The sequence below is a fragment of the Canis aureus genome, chromosome 6 (genome assembly GCF_053574225.1).
Source record: "Canis aureus isolate CA01 chromosome 6, VMU_Caureus_v.1.0, whole genome shotgun sequence".
Lineage (NCBI taxonomy): Eukaryota > Metazoa > Chordata > Mammalia > Carnivora > Canidae > Canis > Canis aureus.
Window position 1 is genome coordinate 36563583 of NC_135616.1, and position 19252 is coordinate 36582834.

The 19252-nt window shown below is 36.0% G+C and overlaps 1 protein-coding gene across 13 annotated transcripts in view; it reads right to left on the reverse strand.

The window, feature by feature from the left end:
• The window catches only part of PIAS2 (protein inhibitor of activated STAT 2), a 147223-nt gene that overhangs the window by 47830 nt on the left and 80141 nt on the right, over nt 1-19252 (reverse strand). For 12 of the 13 annotated variants that reach the window (XM_077900672.1, XM_077900673.1, XM_077900667.1 and 9 more), the window contains 4 exons: nt 13713-13873; nt 11715-11848; nt 9707-9878; nt 2693-2832 (listed from right to left, as the gene is read on the reverse strand). In XM_077900672.1, the coding sequence (XP_077756798.1) occupies nt 2693-2832; nt 9707-9878; nt 11715-11848; nt 13713-13873 (607 nt within the window). Of the gene's footprint in view, nt 1-583; nt 758-2692; nt 2833-9706; nt 9879-11714; nt 11849-13712; nt 13874-19252 lie in introns of all 13 variants that reach the window. The other variant, XR_013381509.1, reaches the window with a different exon arrangement.

Genomic DNA, 19252 nt, shown 5'->3' on the forward strand with positions numbered 1-19252 from the left:
TTTAATGTAAATATTTCTCACTGAAACCATTTTTTCTCTAACAGTAACACTGAAATTCAATAGATTTCAGATGTTATTCCTTCTGACAAAAAACTTTAAACTACTATCAAAGTCTTGCATCTTACATTTTAAGCATACTATTAAAGCTCTGATATGAAATAGATGGAGTTTCACGAATACAGATTAAAATGTTACTGCCTTGTTTTGTAGTTTAGTAGAATGCTGTTTTCTTATTTCACCTTAAGTTTCCATTGCAGCATGTTGTACTGATATATTTTTATGCCCACCTAAGTATTTCATGATTGAAAATGCTCAATTATTTTTAACTAAAAGCAGGCAGTGTTAAAATTCTGATCGTACATTCTAAATGTTTTAGTAACACTGATGATAAAATTGTAGTTTTTAGGTTTTAACTGCTTCTTTATGTGAAATCTACTCTACATATCTTATTAGTAACACCACATTTTCCTTGAGCCATGAACTTTAACAAAACATGATTGCTACAGGATTGCTACATGGTTAAATATGTAAATGTTTAGCACTTCCCAATTTTAATGATACAACTTTTGAGCTCCATTCGCACCTGACAATATGGCACTAGAAATAATAAGGCAGTCATATTTTTTCTTGAAATAATCAAGCTGTTTTCCATTCCATAAATACAAATTATTTGTTTTATTTTGTATTCATTGTTGCACAGTATCAGGAGATGTTCCAAGCTGCGGTTCATTATTAATATCATTTCTTCTTTGTTCTCCTGCAGATTCAGAAGATTCACGTTTATGTTTAAAAGGAATGTTAAGAAATGTATTAAAACTTTGTCATCTCTCCATTCTTGATGTTCTATTTAATATTTTATTATAAATTATTAAATTTATAAATATCAACTCTGCACATTAGGACTGATTACATAAAAATTATGCACAAAAATAAAACCAAAATAATTACTAACTACAAAAGAGCACATTAACAATAAAACCAAAGTAAAAGCTAAACTATTTAGATGTAGTAATTGCTACATAATTCATACATGATGATAAACTGGTAATTCTTATAAAGTACAATTGATCCTTTTCTGTTCCAATTTATCAACTGGTAAGAAAGCATTTCAACACTTCAATAACCAGTAACCCCACACTGGTTTATACTGGCCAAATATCAACCTTGCATATTAACTTTAGTTTCTTAATACCAGCTTGAAATGTATTTTACAAAATACACAGTTAACATAATCTATTGCTTCTTAAATCTGCACATTTTATAGTCTCACTTTATGCAAATTTTGAAATAATGTAAATTCTCCAACAAAATTAAAAATTCATCCAGACTCACAGAATGTGAAAACTAACAGAGCAAGTGATTTGTAAATTGTGGCTGTTCTATTCTTAATGGCCAGGGTCACTTTAGTAAGGTTTTTTTTAGCATTAATTTGTATTTCAAGAGCTTTAGGAAAACAAATCCTTCCATAATGCTTGTTTATAACACATACTAAGATGACACGTGAACACTTTTTAACCTCATTTAAAACTAGCCGAAGTTAAAGGAAAACACGGCAGTTAGGAATCAAGTACCTCTGAGTTCCGTCAGTCTTATGGACCACGAAACCATCTCTGTACCTTAGCATCAAGTTTTGTACACAACGAATATTTTTTAATTGGTGCCGGCTGGGCTTAACAATGTTTTAAAATACCAATTCCCCAAGTACACATGAAGTAAACATAGTTAAGTAGGCTTTCTGAAACTTCGTGATAGATAGTATTAGTGGTTTATTCTCCTTGATTAAATTTTATTCATATAATCTGAATAAATTTCAAGTGGCAAGATTACATTAGGCCAGGTAACACAACTACCAATTGTTTCAACAACACAAATTTTGCCCAATAGAATACATACCATGTTTAAAATAAAAACCTCATTAAGAGGATAAGAAAAATAAATTGTGGGTCAAAATTAACTTCACAAATCTAGAAAAGAAAATTAGTAACAGGAGGAGGGAACTATATTCCACAAAAAGGGCCCCTCAGAAAGAAAGGAAGTCATGAATACAAGAGGCACTGGTTTCAGCTTGCTCAAATTTGATTGACAAAAAATATCTGCAAAAACAATGGCTATGGAGGGAAGAAACGTGGGGGGGAGGGGGAGTTCCAAATTTTATTATATGGCCTTGGTTCTAAAGTAATTCAAACAGCACTGAATTTTTCAAATGTTAATATACACATAAGAGATATTACTAAATATTAAGCAGTGCTCTAAGGAAACAGCTGGTAGATTCTATTTTTACAGAGGGAAAAAACCCCATAGGGGTTTTGTTATGGGTAATGTTAACCCCATGGTATAGCAATATGTTCTGAACCTGTGAGAGGCTACCAAGATCATGAGAAAATACTCTCCAGAACCTGTGAAGCTTCTGTGATAAAGAAAATGTCACTGAGTACAAATTCTTTATGAGGGAGAGGAAAGTCTCCAAAATTTTCCTACTATCCTACTATATTTCCTATTATCAGGAATCTATAGATTGCTCTGTAGTTAAAATGATAGGAATTGAATGTGATATATTAAAACAGATACTACCTTTGAATGAAGCCTCCAAATTTCCTTAGTATTTGCTTAAATTTTAACACTACATTTGCTCCACAGATTATGAGTATATATAAATAAAACTTGGTACAAAATACAATAACTCTTCACATACCTGGCAAATCTGATGACATGCTTGATATTGGCGTGTGGTGGAATGGTACTGAGTAGTCTGTTAATGAAGGCGGAATAGCAGCAGGATCAACCGAAGTCACACTGGGCACCCTTACAGAAGATGGCTGATACATGAGAACCCTGTTTTAAATAGCATGGGAAATTACAAACAATCTGGCTGTTAGTTCATAGGAGAGAAGGGCTGTACCACTGGGCATTCTCAGCTGTAAGCGCACTAAGTTTCAACACAGCTACATGGTGGCTACTTACTACACAGTCCTCCACTCTACTCTCCTCTTTCTTAACAGACTTCATTTTAACATGAACGTATGCTGGCTCTCAACAGCAGCTGTGACATAAGAGCAAGCTGGCATTAAACATAATGTACAGTGCTGGAGCAATACAGAAAACTTTCAACCACAAATAGAAATGTACTTTACATATGCTTTTATTAATGTATGTGTAACACAGATGTGGATATTAGTAATTTTATCTATAAAGAAATTTAGAAATAAAAATGGACTCTTAAGATTTTATTTAAATCATGGCACCTTTATAAGTGAATCTACTTACTATAGCTCAACCAGAAGCTCTTCTAACTCAAACTGTGTTAATTACCAGCAATCTTATCTGAGAATCACCTGAGCAAAGATAAAGATAGCCAATCCTAAAGCCAGCCAACCTGATAATAGGCAGCAATCCAAAATTAGAATAAGATGATTTCTCAAGATTTAAAATAAAATGTCCAGAAGTAAAAATGTTAAGTTACTATGATACCATCTACTTTAAAAGGGTAGACCTTGAAACTAACTAATCATACTACTAAGAATACAAATTAAACACCCTTAAGAAATACATAATTGGCTTTTTATATATATGCATATAAAAATACATACATATATATTTATAGCTTTATAATTTCAAGCAGTATAATTAATCATTTTTTTTTCAAATGTCAAGAATAAAGAGAGAGGACTTTGCATTCTACCTATGTAACTTTCATTCTCTCTTAGACACCCAGGGTCAACAATCAGAACCTAACAAGAAAAACATCTTGAACGTACACAAGAAAATAAGAAATATTAGGGATCCTATAGCTGATGGTGGTCATCTTTTGTGTCCATCATCTTAGCGAGGTTGCAGCAGTAGCAGCTGCTCTGAGCTTCATGATGCCATCCAAGGACAAGAAGAAAAAAAAAAAAAAAAAAAAAAAAAACAACAGATGCAGTAAACTCATCCAAGAAAGATAAAGATTCAGTGAACAAATCTGGGGACAGACCAAAAAGAAATAGTCCAAAGCCAGGGTTTGAGACCTAAGATCAATAACCTGCTCTTATTAATATGTCAAACTCTGTAAGGAATTTCCCATTTATAAGCTAGTTAACCCCAGCTATTGTATCTGAGAAACTGAAGATTCATAATTCCCTGGCCAGGGCAGCCCCCTTCAGGAATTCCTGAGTAAAGGACTCCTTGAACTGTTTTCAAAACACAGCATTCAAGTGACTTACACCACAAATACCAATGGTGGAGATGCCCCTGCTGCTAGTAAAGATGCATAAGCAAGTCCCACCAACTGTACGTTTTGAAAAATAAAATTTATTAAGTTAAAAAAAGGAGAAGGGACAAGGACACAGGGACATTAATGTTAGCATCCCAAAGCACTGCCAATGAACTACTGTTAAGCTTAATGAGAGAGGCACAGAATTATGCAGTTGAAAGGAATTACTACAAAAAGTAAAACCAACAGAAACTTAGCACCATAATCATAAAGCTAGAATGAGAGGACAACTAGGACCTCTAAATGGGCCTTTGGTCGAAATACTTCCCATTACTGCTCCGATTATTACACACTAGTGATAAGAATTGATAACAAAGTTGCATGATACTTTTCATACTCTAAACAACTGACAGAACTATTTCATGACCTCAATTTAAATCTCCAACCATTGAAATAATCACAACCTATTAAGACACTAGAGTCATTTAAAACTAGTTTGCATGATGACATGAGGATCTTGTCTAGCTCTTATTCTATACTATTTTTCAAAAATATGAACAGCATCGGAAATGTGAAAAATGAAGTCATCTTGAGAGGCATATACAGCTGTGCTGGCAACTGTGTTGTTTTTCTCAGAATAGTGAATAAACAACATAGGTCAGAGTTCAAAAGTCTTAAAAATGGATCCATAGGAGACAATATGCTTGAGACAGCAGAAGCCTAGTATTTCAAACGCGTTTCCCAGAGGATTGAAGGTTGAGGGTTGAGGGCTGAAGATGGAAGTTATTATCTAAAGAGCAACCTGTCTGGCTTAGAATCAGAAGGCTTCTTGGTCTCTAAAACCACAGGCAGGAGGTGAGCAATACTAGATAAGGCAGACTCTGTGGGGCAGGGAAAGAAAGAACTGGGGATGAGATAAAATAAATTATGTATTATTAAAGCACATCTTTTCCTAGAGGTTTAAAACCTTGGTCCTCCCAAAGATACAGATGCAATGAAACGCCGGGACACCTGCACCCCGATGTTTCTAGCAGCAATGTCCACAATAGCCAAACTGTGGAAGGAGCCTCGATGTCCATCAAAAGATGAATGGATAAAGAAGATGTGGTTTATGTATACAATGGAATATTCCTCAGCCATTAGAAATGATAAATACCCACCATTTGCTTCGATGTGGATGGAACTGGAGGGTATTATGCTGAGTGAAATAAGTCAATTGGAGAAGGACAAACATTATATGGTCTCATTCATTTGGGGAATATAAAGAATAGTGAAAGGGAATAAAGGGGAAAGGAGAAGAAATGAGTGGGAAATATCAGAAAGGGAGACAGAACATGAGAGACTCCTAACTCTGGGAAACAAACTAGGGGTGGTGGAAGGGGAGGTGGGTGGGGGGTGGGGGTGACTGGGTGATGGGCACTAAGGGGAGCACACTTGATGGGATGAGCACTGGGTGTTATTATGTTGGCAAATTGAACACCAATAAAAAATAAATTTATAAAAACAAAAACAAAAACCGTGGTCCTTTACAGGAATGAAAGTACAATAGGTCATCACCAAAAGGGTTTTCAAAGTGACCTACCCTACCTCCCACACAAGAATGTGTACCTAAAACTGGGGAAGGGGATGTAGGGGCTAAGGAGAGAGACCGGTACACTCATGCTGAGGAGGGGGTTTAAAAAGTGACTCTGATTATTCTGGCTGTCTCACAGTATTAATACCTCAATCATATTTTTGAAATGTAAGAGACAAGACTTTGAAGATACACACACGTGCACACGGCTGTGCCTACCTTCCTCCTGTTCTCCCTTCTCCTTCTTCAGTATCTCACACTGAAAAGTTTCTTTTGTCTTGATCCTGAATTGACCTATGAACTTGAATCAGATTTATAGAAGACAACAACAAAACTCACTTTCCTCCCCGGCTCCATTACTTACAGCTGTAGCATCACGTCAGCGACCCAAGACACGGCCTATCACCACAGTACATCTAATACAGGTTCTGTTCTCATAACACGAAATTTAAGTAACTACTACTTGTTTCTCCAATACAAAATTTTGACGGTGACAACACAAAAATGTCAAAATCCAATGAAGGTACAAATTCTTAGATCAACATCTAAAACTTTGGCAAACATGAAAAACTATTTTGTGCAGATTAATTTCTATTACCTGAACTTTGCAACCATTAACACAAATTCCATATTTATAGAAGAGGTAAATTAGTCACTTGTGACCATTATCAAATTATGCACTGGTAGCAGATTTTGGGTTTAATTAGAATATTCACAAGGACTATATTCAGAAAGATAAATGATTCTAATGTCTATACAAAAAATAGATGGATTTATAAGTATGGAATAACAGGGACCATGGAGAAATGTAAATGGCCATATCTGATGGAATAGTGGGTATAAAAATGTGATACTATGAAGTAATTTTAAAAAATTTAAAGTTTGTTAACATGTTACTGCCTCCTCATAGGATTGGCAAATACACAGCAGAGGTACACATTATGAATGTGTTCATACATATTTTAAATTTTTGTAGCTTCATCCATAACATCACAGCACAAAGGCAAGTTGTTGGAACACTGCTAGACAGCAAATACTAGCATTCTAAACTATGTACTGGATCACTGAATTCATCATACTTGGCCCAGACTTACATGTCTGAAAATGAATTAACAGTTCAATAACTTGAATTTTTATCCATAAGCCTGAAATTCCCTGTGTGCTCCCACTTTGTCATACAAACAAAAAAGATTCAATTTGTTACCAATTCCTAATGAGTCTTAATCCACAGAAATACATATTTATCCCTATTCTTGTCTATTCTGGTCTTTAGAATACCTTATTAATGACAAAGCAATCATTCAATGGTTCAGGGAATGGGTGGGGAGATAATATTTAAAATTATCCTTTAATGTAGAAAAATATCAGAGGCATTTTTTTTAAAAGTCTTAGACTAAGGTGCCAATCTCTTCTGATAGCTACTATATGACCACATTTAAGGACTAGAGAAAGTACGCAAGGAGAGAGGCTTGAAGGAGAACTATCAAAAAGTTAACAGAAGTTATGCCTAGGTGGAATGCATTCTATCTCTTGATTATAAAACAACTGTAAAATTGTTTTTAAGAACAATTTTTAGGGGTCCCTGGGTGGCCCGGTCAGTTGAGTGTCTGACTCTGTTTCAGCTCAGATCAAGCCCTGTGTCGGGCTCTGTACTCAGCAAGGAGTCAGCTTGGATTCTCTCTCCCTCTCCCTCTGCCCCTTCTTCTCTCACTCATGTGTACTCTCTCTCTCCCTCTAAAATAAATACAACTTTTTTTAAAAAAAGTATTTTACTAAAACAATACCTCTTAAAAAATAACTGCTCTCTGGAATGTAATTGAAAGCAAGTTTTCCTGGTCTCTCATTCTCTATTCTTTCTCATTTGCTTACTATCATTGACCAAGAACTCCTATGATAAAGTTACACAGGAGAGGAAAACCAAGAAAATCATAGATGCTACGTCATAAGACAGAATATGAAAAGGATGGACCAGGAACAAAACCACAAAAGCATTAAAAGTTGGAAGGGGAAAAAAAAAAAAAAGAATTGGAAGGGATTACAGAGATGATATAATCATAGATGGGTCTCCATGACACCCACTGGGACAGGTGGCATACATCCTACCTCAACACAGAAAATGTGATCTTAGCACAAAACATCAACTTTCCTAATGTTCAGCTCTAATTGAAAGTCTTTCCATGTATCTTCCCTCCACTGGACTTAGATCTCCCAAATGTTGTAACATAGAATAAACTTAATTCACCTCATCAATGATTCGCTTTTAAGAACTACAAGATATTTACATTATCACATCTTCTCTTTTCCTGGCTTAACAGAGTCAGTCCTTAGATACATCCATCCATCATGCTACAGTCTGCACTCTTTACCACCCTGTTCCCATCTTCTGATGCACATTTTATATCTAAAATGATATTAAGTAAAAATCATCTAGCCTTAAACAGAATAAAACTAGTGTGAGTATATAATCCTAAACACTATGCTTCTTTGATTAATGCAGCCCAAGAATGAATCAATCAGCTTCAGTGGTAAACCCTTCAAACCATTAAGTGAATTGTTATTTCAAAGACTTTCTATCAGAAATGGTTATTAATGAACTAAATACTTTTCCAGACTCCATTAAGATGACTACATAGTTATCCTTATGACACAATCTATTTTATCAATGTATTTCCTAACAATGAAGCATTCCTGGATGAACCCTACTTTGTGGTAATGGATGCCATTTTAACATATAATTAAATGACTTAAGACTGAATTTAGAATTTTCAGTGATCTTGCTAATAATGTGAACCAGCTTCATTATGCATGGTTGTTAATGTGTAAATCTCATTTAGGCATTAAGATTTCATGGAATGAGCTGGGTAGCTACAACTTCTAGATTTTTTAAACTAAAATACACTGACAGTATAATTCCATTTATTAAAAATATCTAGAACAAGCAAAAGTGAACATGAGGGAAGTTTACTATGTGTTGGAAATATTCTACAACTGAATTTTGATGATGACTGGGCAACTCTGAATTTACTAAAAATCAATGAACTGGACAACTTAATAGTTAAGATAGAAAGATTTTATGGCATGTAAGTTATACTCCAATAAAGCCATTAGAAAAAAAATAAGTGCACTGATAGGTCCAAAGGACAAGATGGCACACCCAAGTCCAAAACAGTATGTTCATGAGATGTCAGGAAAACCCCCTGCTACTTTCTTGCAGTTTCCAAAATTTCTAAGAAGTGCCTGTTGCTAGATACTCCAAGCTATCACCTACTACATAGGACAGCAATTACATGAGTCATAAAATATACATGCTAGAGCACATTTACTTGCCTACAGTTTGCCCTGGAGAGGATGAAATAGGAAGGCAAGCAATAATTTATTGAGAGACTACCACATGCCTGACACTGAGCCTAAGCTCTTTCACTATCTTATTGAAACCTGACAGTCATTTTATGAGGTAGGCATTATTTGACTCCATTTTACAGAGTAGAAAAGGGAGGCTCAAACAAGTATTTCAGTCAAGATCCCAGACCAAGTAAGCAATGGTTTCAAAACTGGAATCCGCACTTGTCAGATTCCCAATGCCACACTCCATTTTTATGCCAGGCTTACTTACTCATGTTGGTCTGTGATGCCAAACTTACTCGTTACAAATAGGTTCCACAAAATGACAAAAAAGAATCAATTATGAAATAAATACTTAGACATGAGAAGATTTCAACTCTCACTTCCCAAAGATGTTAATAATTTCATCAAAATTTCTCTCCTTTAAACAATGTGCTCTCTTGAAAATATTTCAACTCAACAAAGGCAAACAAAAATAGCCTTCTATGGTTATGCTCAGACATTTATGTAATTTTATGTAAACTCTCAGACATTTACAAACCTGTACCAAGAACAGTTAGTTCCGAGTGTAATAAACAATAGTGAACTATAAATTAACAAACCCTTTGGTTGGGCTGCTTTGTGTTTCTGACATAAAGATGCATTTCCTTTTGGCAGGAGGGTCTTCCTCTTCATCAGAAGAGCTTTCTATCGTTAGGTCAATAACATCCACTTTTTTCTTGCTTGTCTCATTGGCTACAGTCACTGAACAAGGCTTACTGAGGACACTTGAACCTGATGTAGGGAAGAGAAGTATAAGAAAAAAAAATCATTCAACACAAATAAACTCTAACCATAAGAATCGTAACTGCGCAGCAAGTCCAGGAGAATATACAGCCAGTAAAGCCACATACTCTACCCAAGAGATAGAGACTAAATCCTTAACTCCAGACATCTATCTGTAAAATGACTGCTTACCTGAAGGGAAAGGGTAAACTCTATGCCTTTCCAGAGGGTCAAAGCCTCCTATGGACAGCATGCTCTTATGCCTCCTGTACTGCCAAAGGATTTGCTCAGATCCTGCGGTAAGCAGTCTCCCCAGGTAAGTCTCCCCAGGTAAGCAGTCATTTTATAGATAGCCCAGGGTTATGGGTCCAATCTCCAGCCACAGACAAGAGTATATGCTTCAGTAGCTGTGTATTCTCACAGGTATGTGGAGGTGTTAAGTCAGAATCAGATACTTTCATTCTAGCAAAGCAATGGTACTCATGTCAGAGAACATATAGGCCCCCTCACCATAAGCCAGAAGTTGATAAAGATTTTCACCTTGATGAGTTAAAAGAATTCCAAACTTCTCATTTAAGTTATTCAGACATTTAAAGCTTTTCTTATCAATTATCTACTAATCACTTAGGTTCTTTCTGCCCACATATACCGTATGTTAACTCATCATCTCACAGAAATTACATTATGTCCTATAATCTGTTTAACAGAAAACTAACATTGGTGATAATGGAAGAGCAACTAATCAACTAAATCACTATTCTCAAAGACGAGCGAAAACTTGATCATTCTATCTATAGGTTCAGTAACAACCACGGGAGAATGAAATTTTTTAAGTAGGCTCCACACCCAATGTGGGGCTTATACTGATGACCCTGAGGATCAAAAGTTACATGCTCTACCAAATGAGCCACCCAGTGCCCCAGGAGAATGACTAATATTGACATGAATCTTTTGTTTCACTCTGAGTACCCATTATTCATTACATTTAGAAAATATAATCAGCATGAAACTTAACTGCAGTGAGTGGACTATGTCAGATAAAAAGAAAACTTTAAGGGGCACCCAGGAGGCTTAGTGGTTGAGCATTTGCCTCCGGCTCAGGTTGTGATCCCAACGTCCTGGGATAAAGTTCTGCATCTGGCTCCCCGCAGGGAGCCTGCTTCTCCCTCTCTCTCTGTATCTCTCATGAATAAATACGTATAATCTTTGGAAAAAAAAAAAAGGAAGGAAGAAAGAAAAGAAAACTTTAAGTTCACCTATGGGTTCCAATTGTTCTGCCTTTAGTTTCCCCACATAGTGTGGACAGCTATAGGGAGTCAGAGGCTGAGCATACATCTGAGGAAACCAGGGCAATGGTCAAAGTCTTTCCCACAAAGAGATGGAAACAACCTGTTCACTTTTTTAGCAACTAATCTGTGAGCACCTGCCCTCACCCTCCACTGATGGACTCTGTGGCCTCTCTAGGCACACCTCCACTTGCAGTTCTCCCAAAATGTACTCTATAAACAATCCTGAAAAACTGTCCATACAAATGTCATTTACAACTTTTCATTTTGTAACAAACACCATATATTAAAATGATTTTAGATGAGTGCTTCATCTATTTTATATATAAAAATATGTAAATATACTATGAAAAATCTAATTATAAGATGGTATAAACTTTAGCACATTTCTTAAGGAAAGAGTAAAAATCACTTGGGGGAAATTACACATGTAACAGATGATCAAAAGACAGAGTTCTCAAACTGAGCTCCAAATGTAGTTCTAGTGGCCAAAGTTAATGATAAAGACAACGTTGCAGGAGTCTCATTGCTTTGCTATCTTTGGCCATTCTGCACATACTTTCTATTTTTGTACATGGCTGGCTGGACACTTTCATAGCTTCTTTCTTCGGTCTCATTGGACACCAAGTGCCATCCTCTTGGAATTTGATCTCATCCACATCAGAACAGTCATTGAGAATTTCCATAAAAAGCCTATAAATGAATTAATAAATACATAAATGTAATCAACAGCTTTGTTCAAAGGTGAACTAACTAAATAATACATATACTGCCTTGGAGACAAGAATAATGCTACCTGACCTTTTTGTTTTGGTATTTCAATACTTCACATTTTACAACTATTACATCCTCTTCCTCCTAGGTTTTAGATCTTTAATGAGCAGTAAGTGTATGAGCATCATCTAAGAAATCAGTGACTAAACAGAAAGACACCTGGGTCTCTTAGCTGGGATTGTCAGTAAAGAATAACCTCCAACACAACATATAAAACAAACATAAGCAAATATAAAGGTTATTATACAAAAAACTAACTTAAGCTTATTATCAAGAAAAAAGGATCATAAGGGTGGGGAAAGGAAGATTAGGGACAGGAAAACACCTCAATAAATTTAAATTAATTCTTCATACAAATTATGTTCTATGACCATAATGAAATTTGAAATCATCTTCAGAAAAGTACGTGAAAAATGCCCAAATGTTTGGAAACTAAACAACCAACCAATGAGACAAAGAAAACATAAAAACATAAATTAGAAAATATTTTGAACTGAATGAAAATGAAAATGTATAAAATTTGTGGAAAATGGCTAAAGCAGTACTTGGAAGAAAATTTATAGCACTGATTTACTAATATTAGAAAATTAGAAAAAGTCTTAAATCAATAACATCAGTTTCTACTGAAGAAACTAAAAACTACAAAAGAGCAAATTAAAATGAAAGTAAACACAAAAAGGGGGATCCCTGGGTGGCTCAGCGGTTCAGCGACTGCCGTTGGCCCTGGGACTGATCCTGGAGTCCCAGGATCGAGTCCCGCGTCAGGCTTCCAGCATGGAGCCTGCTTCTCCCTCTGCCTGTGTCTCTGCCCCCCCCATCTCTCTCTCTCTCTATCATGAATAAATAAAATAAAAAAGAAAGTAAACACAAAAAGGCAAGTAACAAAGAATAGAAAAATGAAACAGAAAAAAGACAAAAATCAATAGAAACAAGAAGCTAGTACTTTAAGATCAATAAAATTGACAAACTTCTGCGACGTCTGGGTGGCTCAGTGGTTGAGCAGCTGCCTTCAGCTCAAGTCATGATCCTGGGGTCCTGAGATCAAGTCCCGCATCGGGGCTCCCCATGGGGAGCCTGCTTATGTCTCTGCCTTTCTCTGTCTCTCATGAATAAATAAATATAATCTTTAAAAAAATGACAAACTTCTAGTCACACTAAGGCTCACTCAAAAAGAAAGAACCCGAAGAAACCCATGTATATTAAAGAAAATGAAAAAAAAAAAAAAAATGAATTTGTAGTTAAAAACTTTACCACAAAGAAAGCCCCAGTTCCAAACATCTTCACTAAAGAATTCTACCAAATATTTGAGGAGACACAATACCAACACTTCCCAACTCCAACTCATTTGTATGAGGCCAGCATTCTGTGGTATTAAAACCAGACAAAGGGGGTGCCAGGGTGGCTCAGTCGGTTGAGGATCCATCTGACTCTTGGTTTCAGCTCAGGTCATGATCTCATTGGTTTGTAGGAGCAAGGCCTATGTCAGGCTCCCACTCAGCACAGTCTGCTTGAGAGATTCTCTCTCCGCTTCTCCCTCTGCCTCCCTTCCTCCCTCCCACCCGCTCTGTGCTCTCTAAATAATAAAGTCTTTAAAAATTAAAAAAATAAAATAAAACCAGAGACATTACAAGAAAACAACAGAGCAATATCCCTCATGAGTTTAGCAAAACCCAACAGTACACAAACCCAACAATAAAAAGGGTAACACAATGCTAAACTAAAATTTATATGAGGCTGTACTGAATGTTTACATAAGCTAAGATTTATGTTGGGATATACTTACCCATCTAAAATTAGACTTTCATAGGCAGCTTTTTTGTCACACACAGGACAGATCCAGGTGGGCTTCTTCTCATTCATTTGCAGATAAAGGGCAGCATCAAAACATTGTAGATGTGTACAAGTCACTGCACGGCATGGGATTGTCAGCCTCATTTTCCCTAACTAAAAGACAGGGAAGTCAACAGGGGAAACCTTTCAGAGAGGAGAATAAAGCCTCAAATAAAAGAGTCAGTCATAAAAGTCTGAAAAGATCTTAGAAGATCAAAATGAAAAAAATAATTCAAACCAGAATTTATTTCCATCTAGATCACTACATATTTTGTATTCACTGACTGCCCTGTGACTTTTAAAAGCCCATTTGATTTTTTAAAAAGAATTAACATGTAAATTCACAGATAGAAAAATATAAACAATGAAAACCTATCTTTCTCCCTATTCCCCTATTTAAAGGGAACCACTGTTACTCGTATCTTGCATGTACTTTTATCGATATTCCAAGCATAAGCAACTATGTATTAAAAATTATTTTCCTAGAAATAGTAGCATGCAATACACACAATTCTGTACCATCTGTCACATAATATAGCTTGGTGAGTTTATCAATACACAAGAAAGCTACCATGATATGAAGGTATCACAATTGATATGAAGTATATGATATGAAGGATCTTTATTTAACTAGTACCCTGCCCTAGTGATAGACATTTAAATTGTTTACAATCTTTTATGACGACAAATAATGCTGCAATAAATATCTTTAGGATCTAAAAGTGACATTTCTGGGCCAAAGGGAAAGTGCATTTGTGATTTCTGTCACACTCACAAAATACCTTCCACAGAAGTGACCTATCGATTTATGTATATACATGTATAAATGTGCCTGGTTCCCTTTAACCAATACAGTGCCATAATTCATTTGGATCTCTGCCAACCTGATATGTGAAAAATACCCCATTATAGCTGTGAACTACATTTCTATTATTTTAAGTGAAGTTGAGCCTCTTTTTTTTTTTTTACTTCTAAGAGCCATTTGTATTTCTAAGAACTGTCTATTCATAACTTTTTCGCATTTTCCATTTGGTTATTAGTCTTTGGTTATCTATCTACAGAAGGATTATGTCAGCTTTCTGTATATGATATGAACTGCAAATATATTTTTCACTTATGAAATTTTTTTACTTGTGTATAGTCACACGTGCTGATATTCCAACATACTTTTATATAACCAGAGTGCTCTGTTCAATTGGTAGGGTATACCAACATCAGGACACACACCCAGGTTAGATTCAGTCTTTCTGTAGAGCCTTTCAACAGGCCTCCCTATATACTTCCTTACAGAAAATATCTTGGTTTATAACTAGATCTGTGTAATTGACAGAAAACCTGTTTCTCCACTAGACTCTAAGCTTCGCAAAGATAAGGTCCATGTTGCTGTTCACCACTGCAATCCAAGGGTCACAGCACAGTACCTAGAATGAAGTATGTGCTCAGTATTTGTTCACCAGATGATAGAACAAATGAAGAAAGGCTAGGAAAGTGGCAAAGGGAAAGAAAGGGAAGAAGGAAGGACTACTTCATAGGTACTATAAAGTCTAGGAAAATTCACCGCAAAATTACACTAACTTTGCCTGAGGAGTAAGGATTTTTAGAATGCTCCTGTTTTTTTTTTAACCCCCTTTTGGTTTATCTATAATTTCTTTCTTCTAAGAAACATTTGGTTATTCTATAACTTAAAAAAATAATTCAGCCAAGTCATCACCATAGCAATAACTTGTTTGTATAGTTCTACTTCCATGGAAGGCACAATATTGATGACTTTATGTTAATCCTAGTGACACTTTATATTTAAACCTAACAACTGCACTGTATGTTTGATCTATATTATCATCCCCACCCCTGCCCCGCCAGAACACTGAGGCACAAGGAAGCTAACTAATGACTACCCACCATTACACTACCATTACAGAGGTAGAAAGTGGCAGAGCCAGTATCTGAACCAAGCAGCTCTGGCTCCAGAGCCCATATCACTGTGCTATGCTGATTCCATCTGAGTGTTTAACCAGAATTCTAAAAAGGACCTTAGAAGTTACAATGATTTGTGCAAGAATGTAGCACAATATAACTCATTATTTAAAACAGGAAAAAAGTGAGAATAGAACCTGAGGCAATTTCTCTTCTTATGATATTTCCTTCTATTTTTTTCCTTCCTTATACCAAATTATCCCCTAAGTCATGTGGAATCTTACTGGGTGATAAGGATTTCTATATAAATTTCACAGAATCCTCCTAACAGCCCTATGACTGCAGAAAGACTAGTATCTGTATTTCTGCTTTTGTTTTTGTTTTTTTTTTTAAGATTTTATTTATTCATAGAGACAGGCAGAGACACAGGCAGAGGGAGAAGCAGGCATCATACACAGAGCCTGACGTGGGACTCGATCCAGGGTCTCCAGGATCACGCTGCGGGTGGCGCTAAACCACTGTGCCACTGGGGCTGCCCTGTATTTCTGCTTTTGAAGTGAGGATGCTGAGGTGACATGAAGCTACAAATAACATGCTCACTAAGACCCAGCTGGTGGAGCTCTAACACAAACCCAAATGTTTTTCACTCCCATGAGAACCCTCCTAGTTTTACGACATCACCCATGGTGCTGGTTCTTGGTTTCAACTATGTATCTACTTTTTCCTATTTTGCTAAGAGTTTTTGTTCTATTAGGAATGGATGTTGTCTAAACACCTACTCAGCACCTAATGAGATAATCACAGCGGCTTCCTGCACCCCTTTCAATTCAATTATTAACATAAATTTTTTCATAGATTTTTCTAAAATCAAACCATACTTGCATTCCTTTTGTTATCATGTATTATTCTTTTGCAATACTGGATTCTTTTTTAAGTAGTGGATTCTACTGGCTAGTGTTTCACTTAGAAATTTTTCATCATTGCTTATTTGGAAACAACCCAAATAATCACTAAACAATGTTGAACAAGGGATGCCTGGGTGGCTCAGAGGTTAAATGTCTGCTTTCGGCTCAGGGTGTGGTCCCACAGTCCCGGGATCAAGTCCCACATCAGGGTCCTCTTGAGGAACATGCTTCTCCTTCTTTGTATGTCTCTGCCTCTCTCTCTGTGTCTCTCATGAAAAAATAAATAAAAATCTTAAAAAATATATATGTTGAACAATTTACACCATATCCAATCAATAAAATACCTATAGTGATTAAAATAAGACAGATCTACACATATTAATAGATATACTGTTAATTTTAAAACAGTAAACCACAGAACAGTGTATGTAGCACAATACAATTTTTTCCAATAAACACAATTATGAACATAAAGTTCAATCTAGAAAGATATACTTTATACTATTGTAATATTACTTCTGAGTAACACCTTAGCAATTTAAAATTTTAATGTTTGTTCTATTTGAATAATTTTATAACAAAGTAGGTACTATACTCTGTCAATTTCCAGAATTTGTTTCTTTAAAATAATGCTCTAATTCGGCCTACTGTGAGTTTTTGTTTTTGGCTACTAGTTCTCATACTACTGGCTTCGGAATCCTTTTACATTCTTTAAAATTGAGAACCCCAAGGGGTTTTTATGTATACAGCTTTCATTTACCGATATTTATTGTAGTAGAAATTAGAGTTGATATTTTAAAAAAACAAGAATACCCAAAATACACATTCCATCAGTCATTGGAGCAGTGACATCACCAACAGGTAACCCCTGTTAAATGCCACTGCCTACTCATGAGAAAATGAGAGCAGAAAAGGGAAAAACTGCATCCTAGTATTATTTTTAAAATAGCTTTAACTTTGTGAGCCTCTTCAAGTGTCTCAGGGGCCCCCAAGTATCCCTGAACCACACTATGAGAACATGCTTTTTTTCTTCTTCTTTAGTGCCACTTTCATCTCTTCTGTCACTGCCTTAGAATTTCTACAACACAGAGAACTGAAAGCATTCACAACTATGGAAGCTGCTGATCTTAAATTTACTCCAAGTGTCTCATCACAAGAGTTAATGAACATTTCCCAAGTTAAAAAAAGCATTTATTACCAACTGGCTGCATCTGATCAATTTCCTAGCTGGTGTATTAATAAAAGCAGTTAAATATGTATTTAGTCAAATGATGGAGGGACTAATGGATGGATGGACGGATGGATGAATGAATGAGTGAATGAAAGAAATGGTGCCTAATCAATGCGATGCTTTTTTTGATTCATAAAATATCTTTACTTAAATTCCAGTTAACATAAAGTGTAATATTAGTTTCAGGCATATGATACAATGATTCAACCCTTCCATACATCACGTGGTACCCATGACAAGTATACTCCTTAATCCCCATCACCTATTTCATCTATTCCCTCATCCCCTTCCCCTCTGGTGACCACCAGTTTGTTCTGTATAGTTAACAGTCTATTTCTTGGTTTGCCTCTTTTTGTCCCTTTGCTCATCTGTTTCATAAATTCCACATATTAATGAAATCATACGGTATTTCTCTTTCTCTGGTTTTGCTTAGCATAATACTCTCATGCTCCCTCCGTATGTCATTACAAATGGCAAGGCTTCATCCTCTTTATGTCTGAGTACTATTCCTGTGTGTGCGCACGCACACACACACACCCCTACCTGTTCTTTATCCATTCATCAGTTCATGGACAGTTGGGTTGCTTCCATAATTTGGTTATTATGGATAATGTTGTTATAAACATCAGGGTGAAATGTTACACCCAGAGTATCTAAATTGATTTTCACTTTACCGTAGCTTAATTAGTATCCATGTAAATTAAGAAAGAATGTATATAGTAAAAATGGCCCAAATCAGTGGTTCCAAACTATACAGAAGTTAGACTCTTAAAAGATAAAATTAAACCTAGCTCCCTTTTCTACCCCTCAGCCACCCAAGCCCACCTCTGCAGGACAGAGAAAATCACAAGCTGGTAGCATTAAGATAGAACCCCTGTGTAAAATTCAGACACTGTGTTCAGAAATATAACTATACACACTTAGTCAGATCCCTCCTTCAAGAACAACTATAAAACTGCCTTCCATAGGTCCTAAGGATAGAAGCTTTGGTCTGTGCTTCCCACTACCCAGACTCATATCTATTCTGAATCATTTTACAAATATACCATGAAATACAACAAATACTTCTTACACTACCTTAAGGCTATTGTTTTCCCTCATTTCTGCCTCCGGATACAGGGTTCACCTCTTATCCTTCCAAATGGGTGGAAAATCCTCACCTCAAATCCTTCCAATCCACTCCGTGCTTCTCAATCTCCTATCACTGCACCAGACCCAGTGTTACTTCCGCAGCCAGTAGGCTGTGCTCCTTTCTACTCTACTAATACTGGTATTATCTCTTCCTCAAAAACTCTTCTCACCATCTAATTTCTGTTATCCATCTGTTAAATTTGATCAAAACATCTGTTTGGTGTTCTAACTAATGCATATCATATACTATAGTTAGTTTCAACTTCATGTTAACACTACTACAGCCTGAAAAGTACCATTTACTCTTTTCTT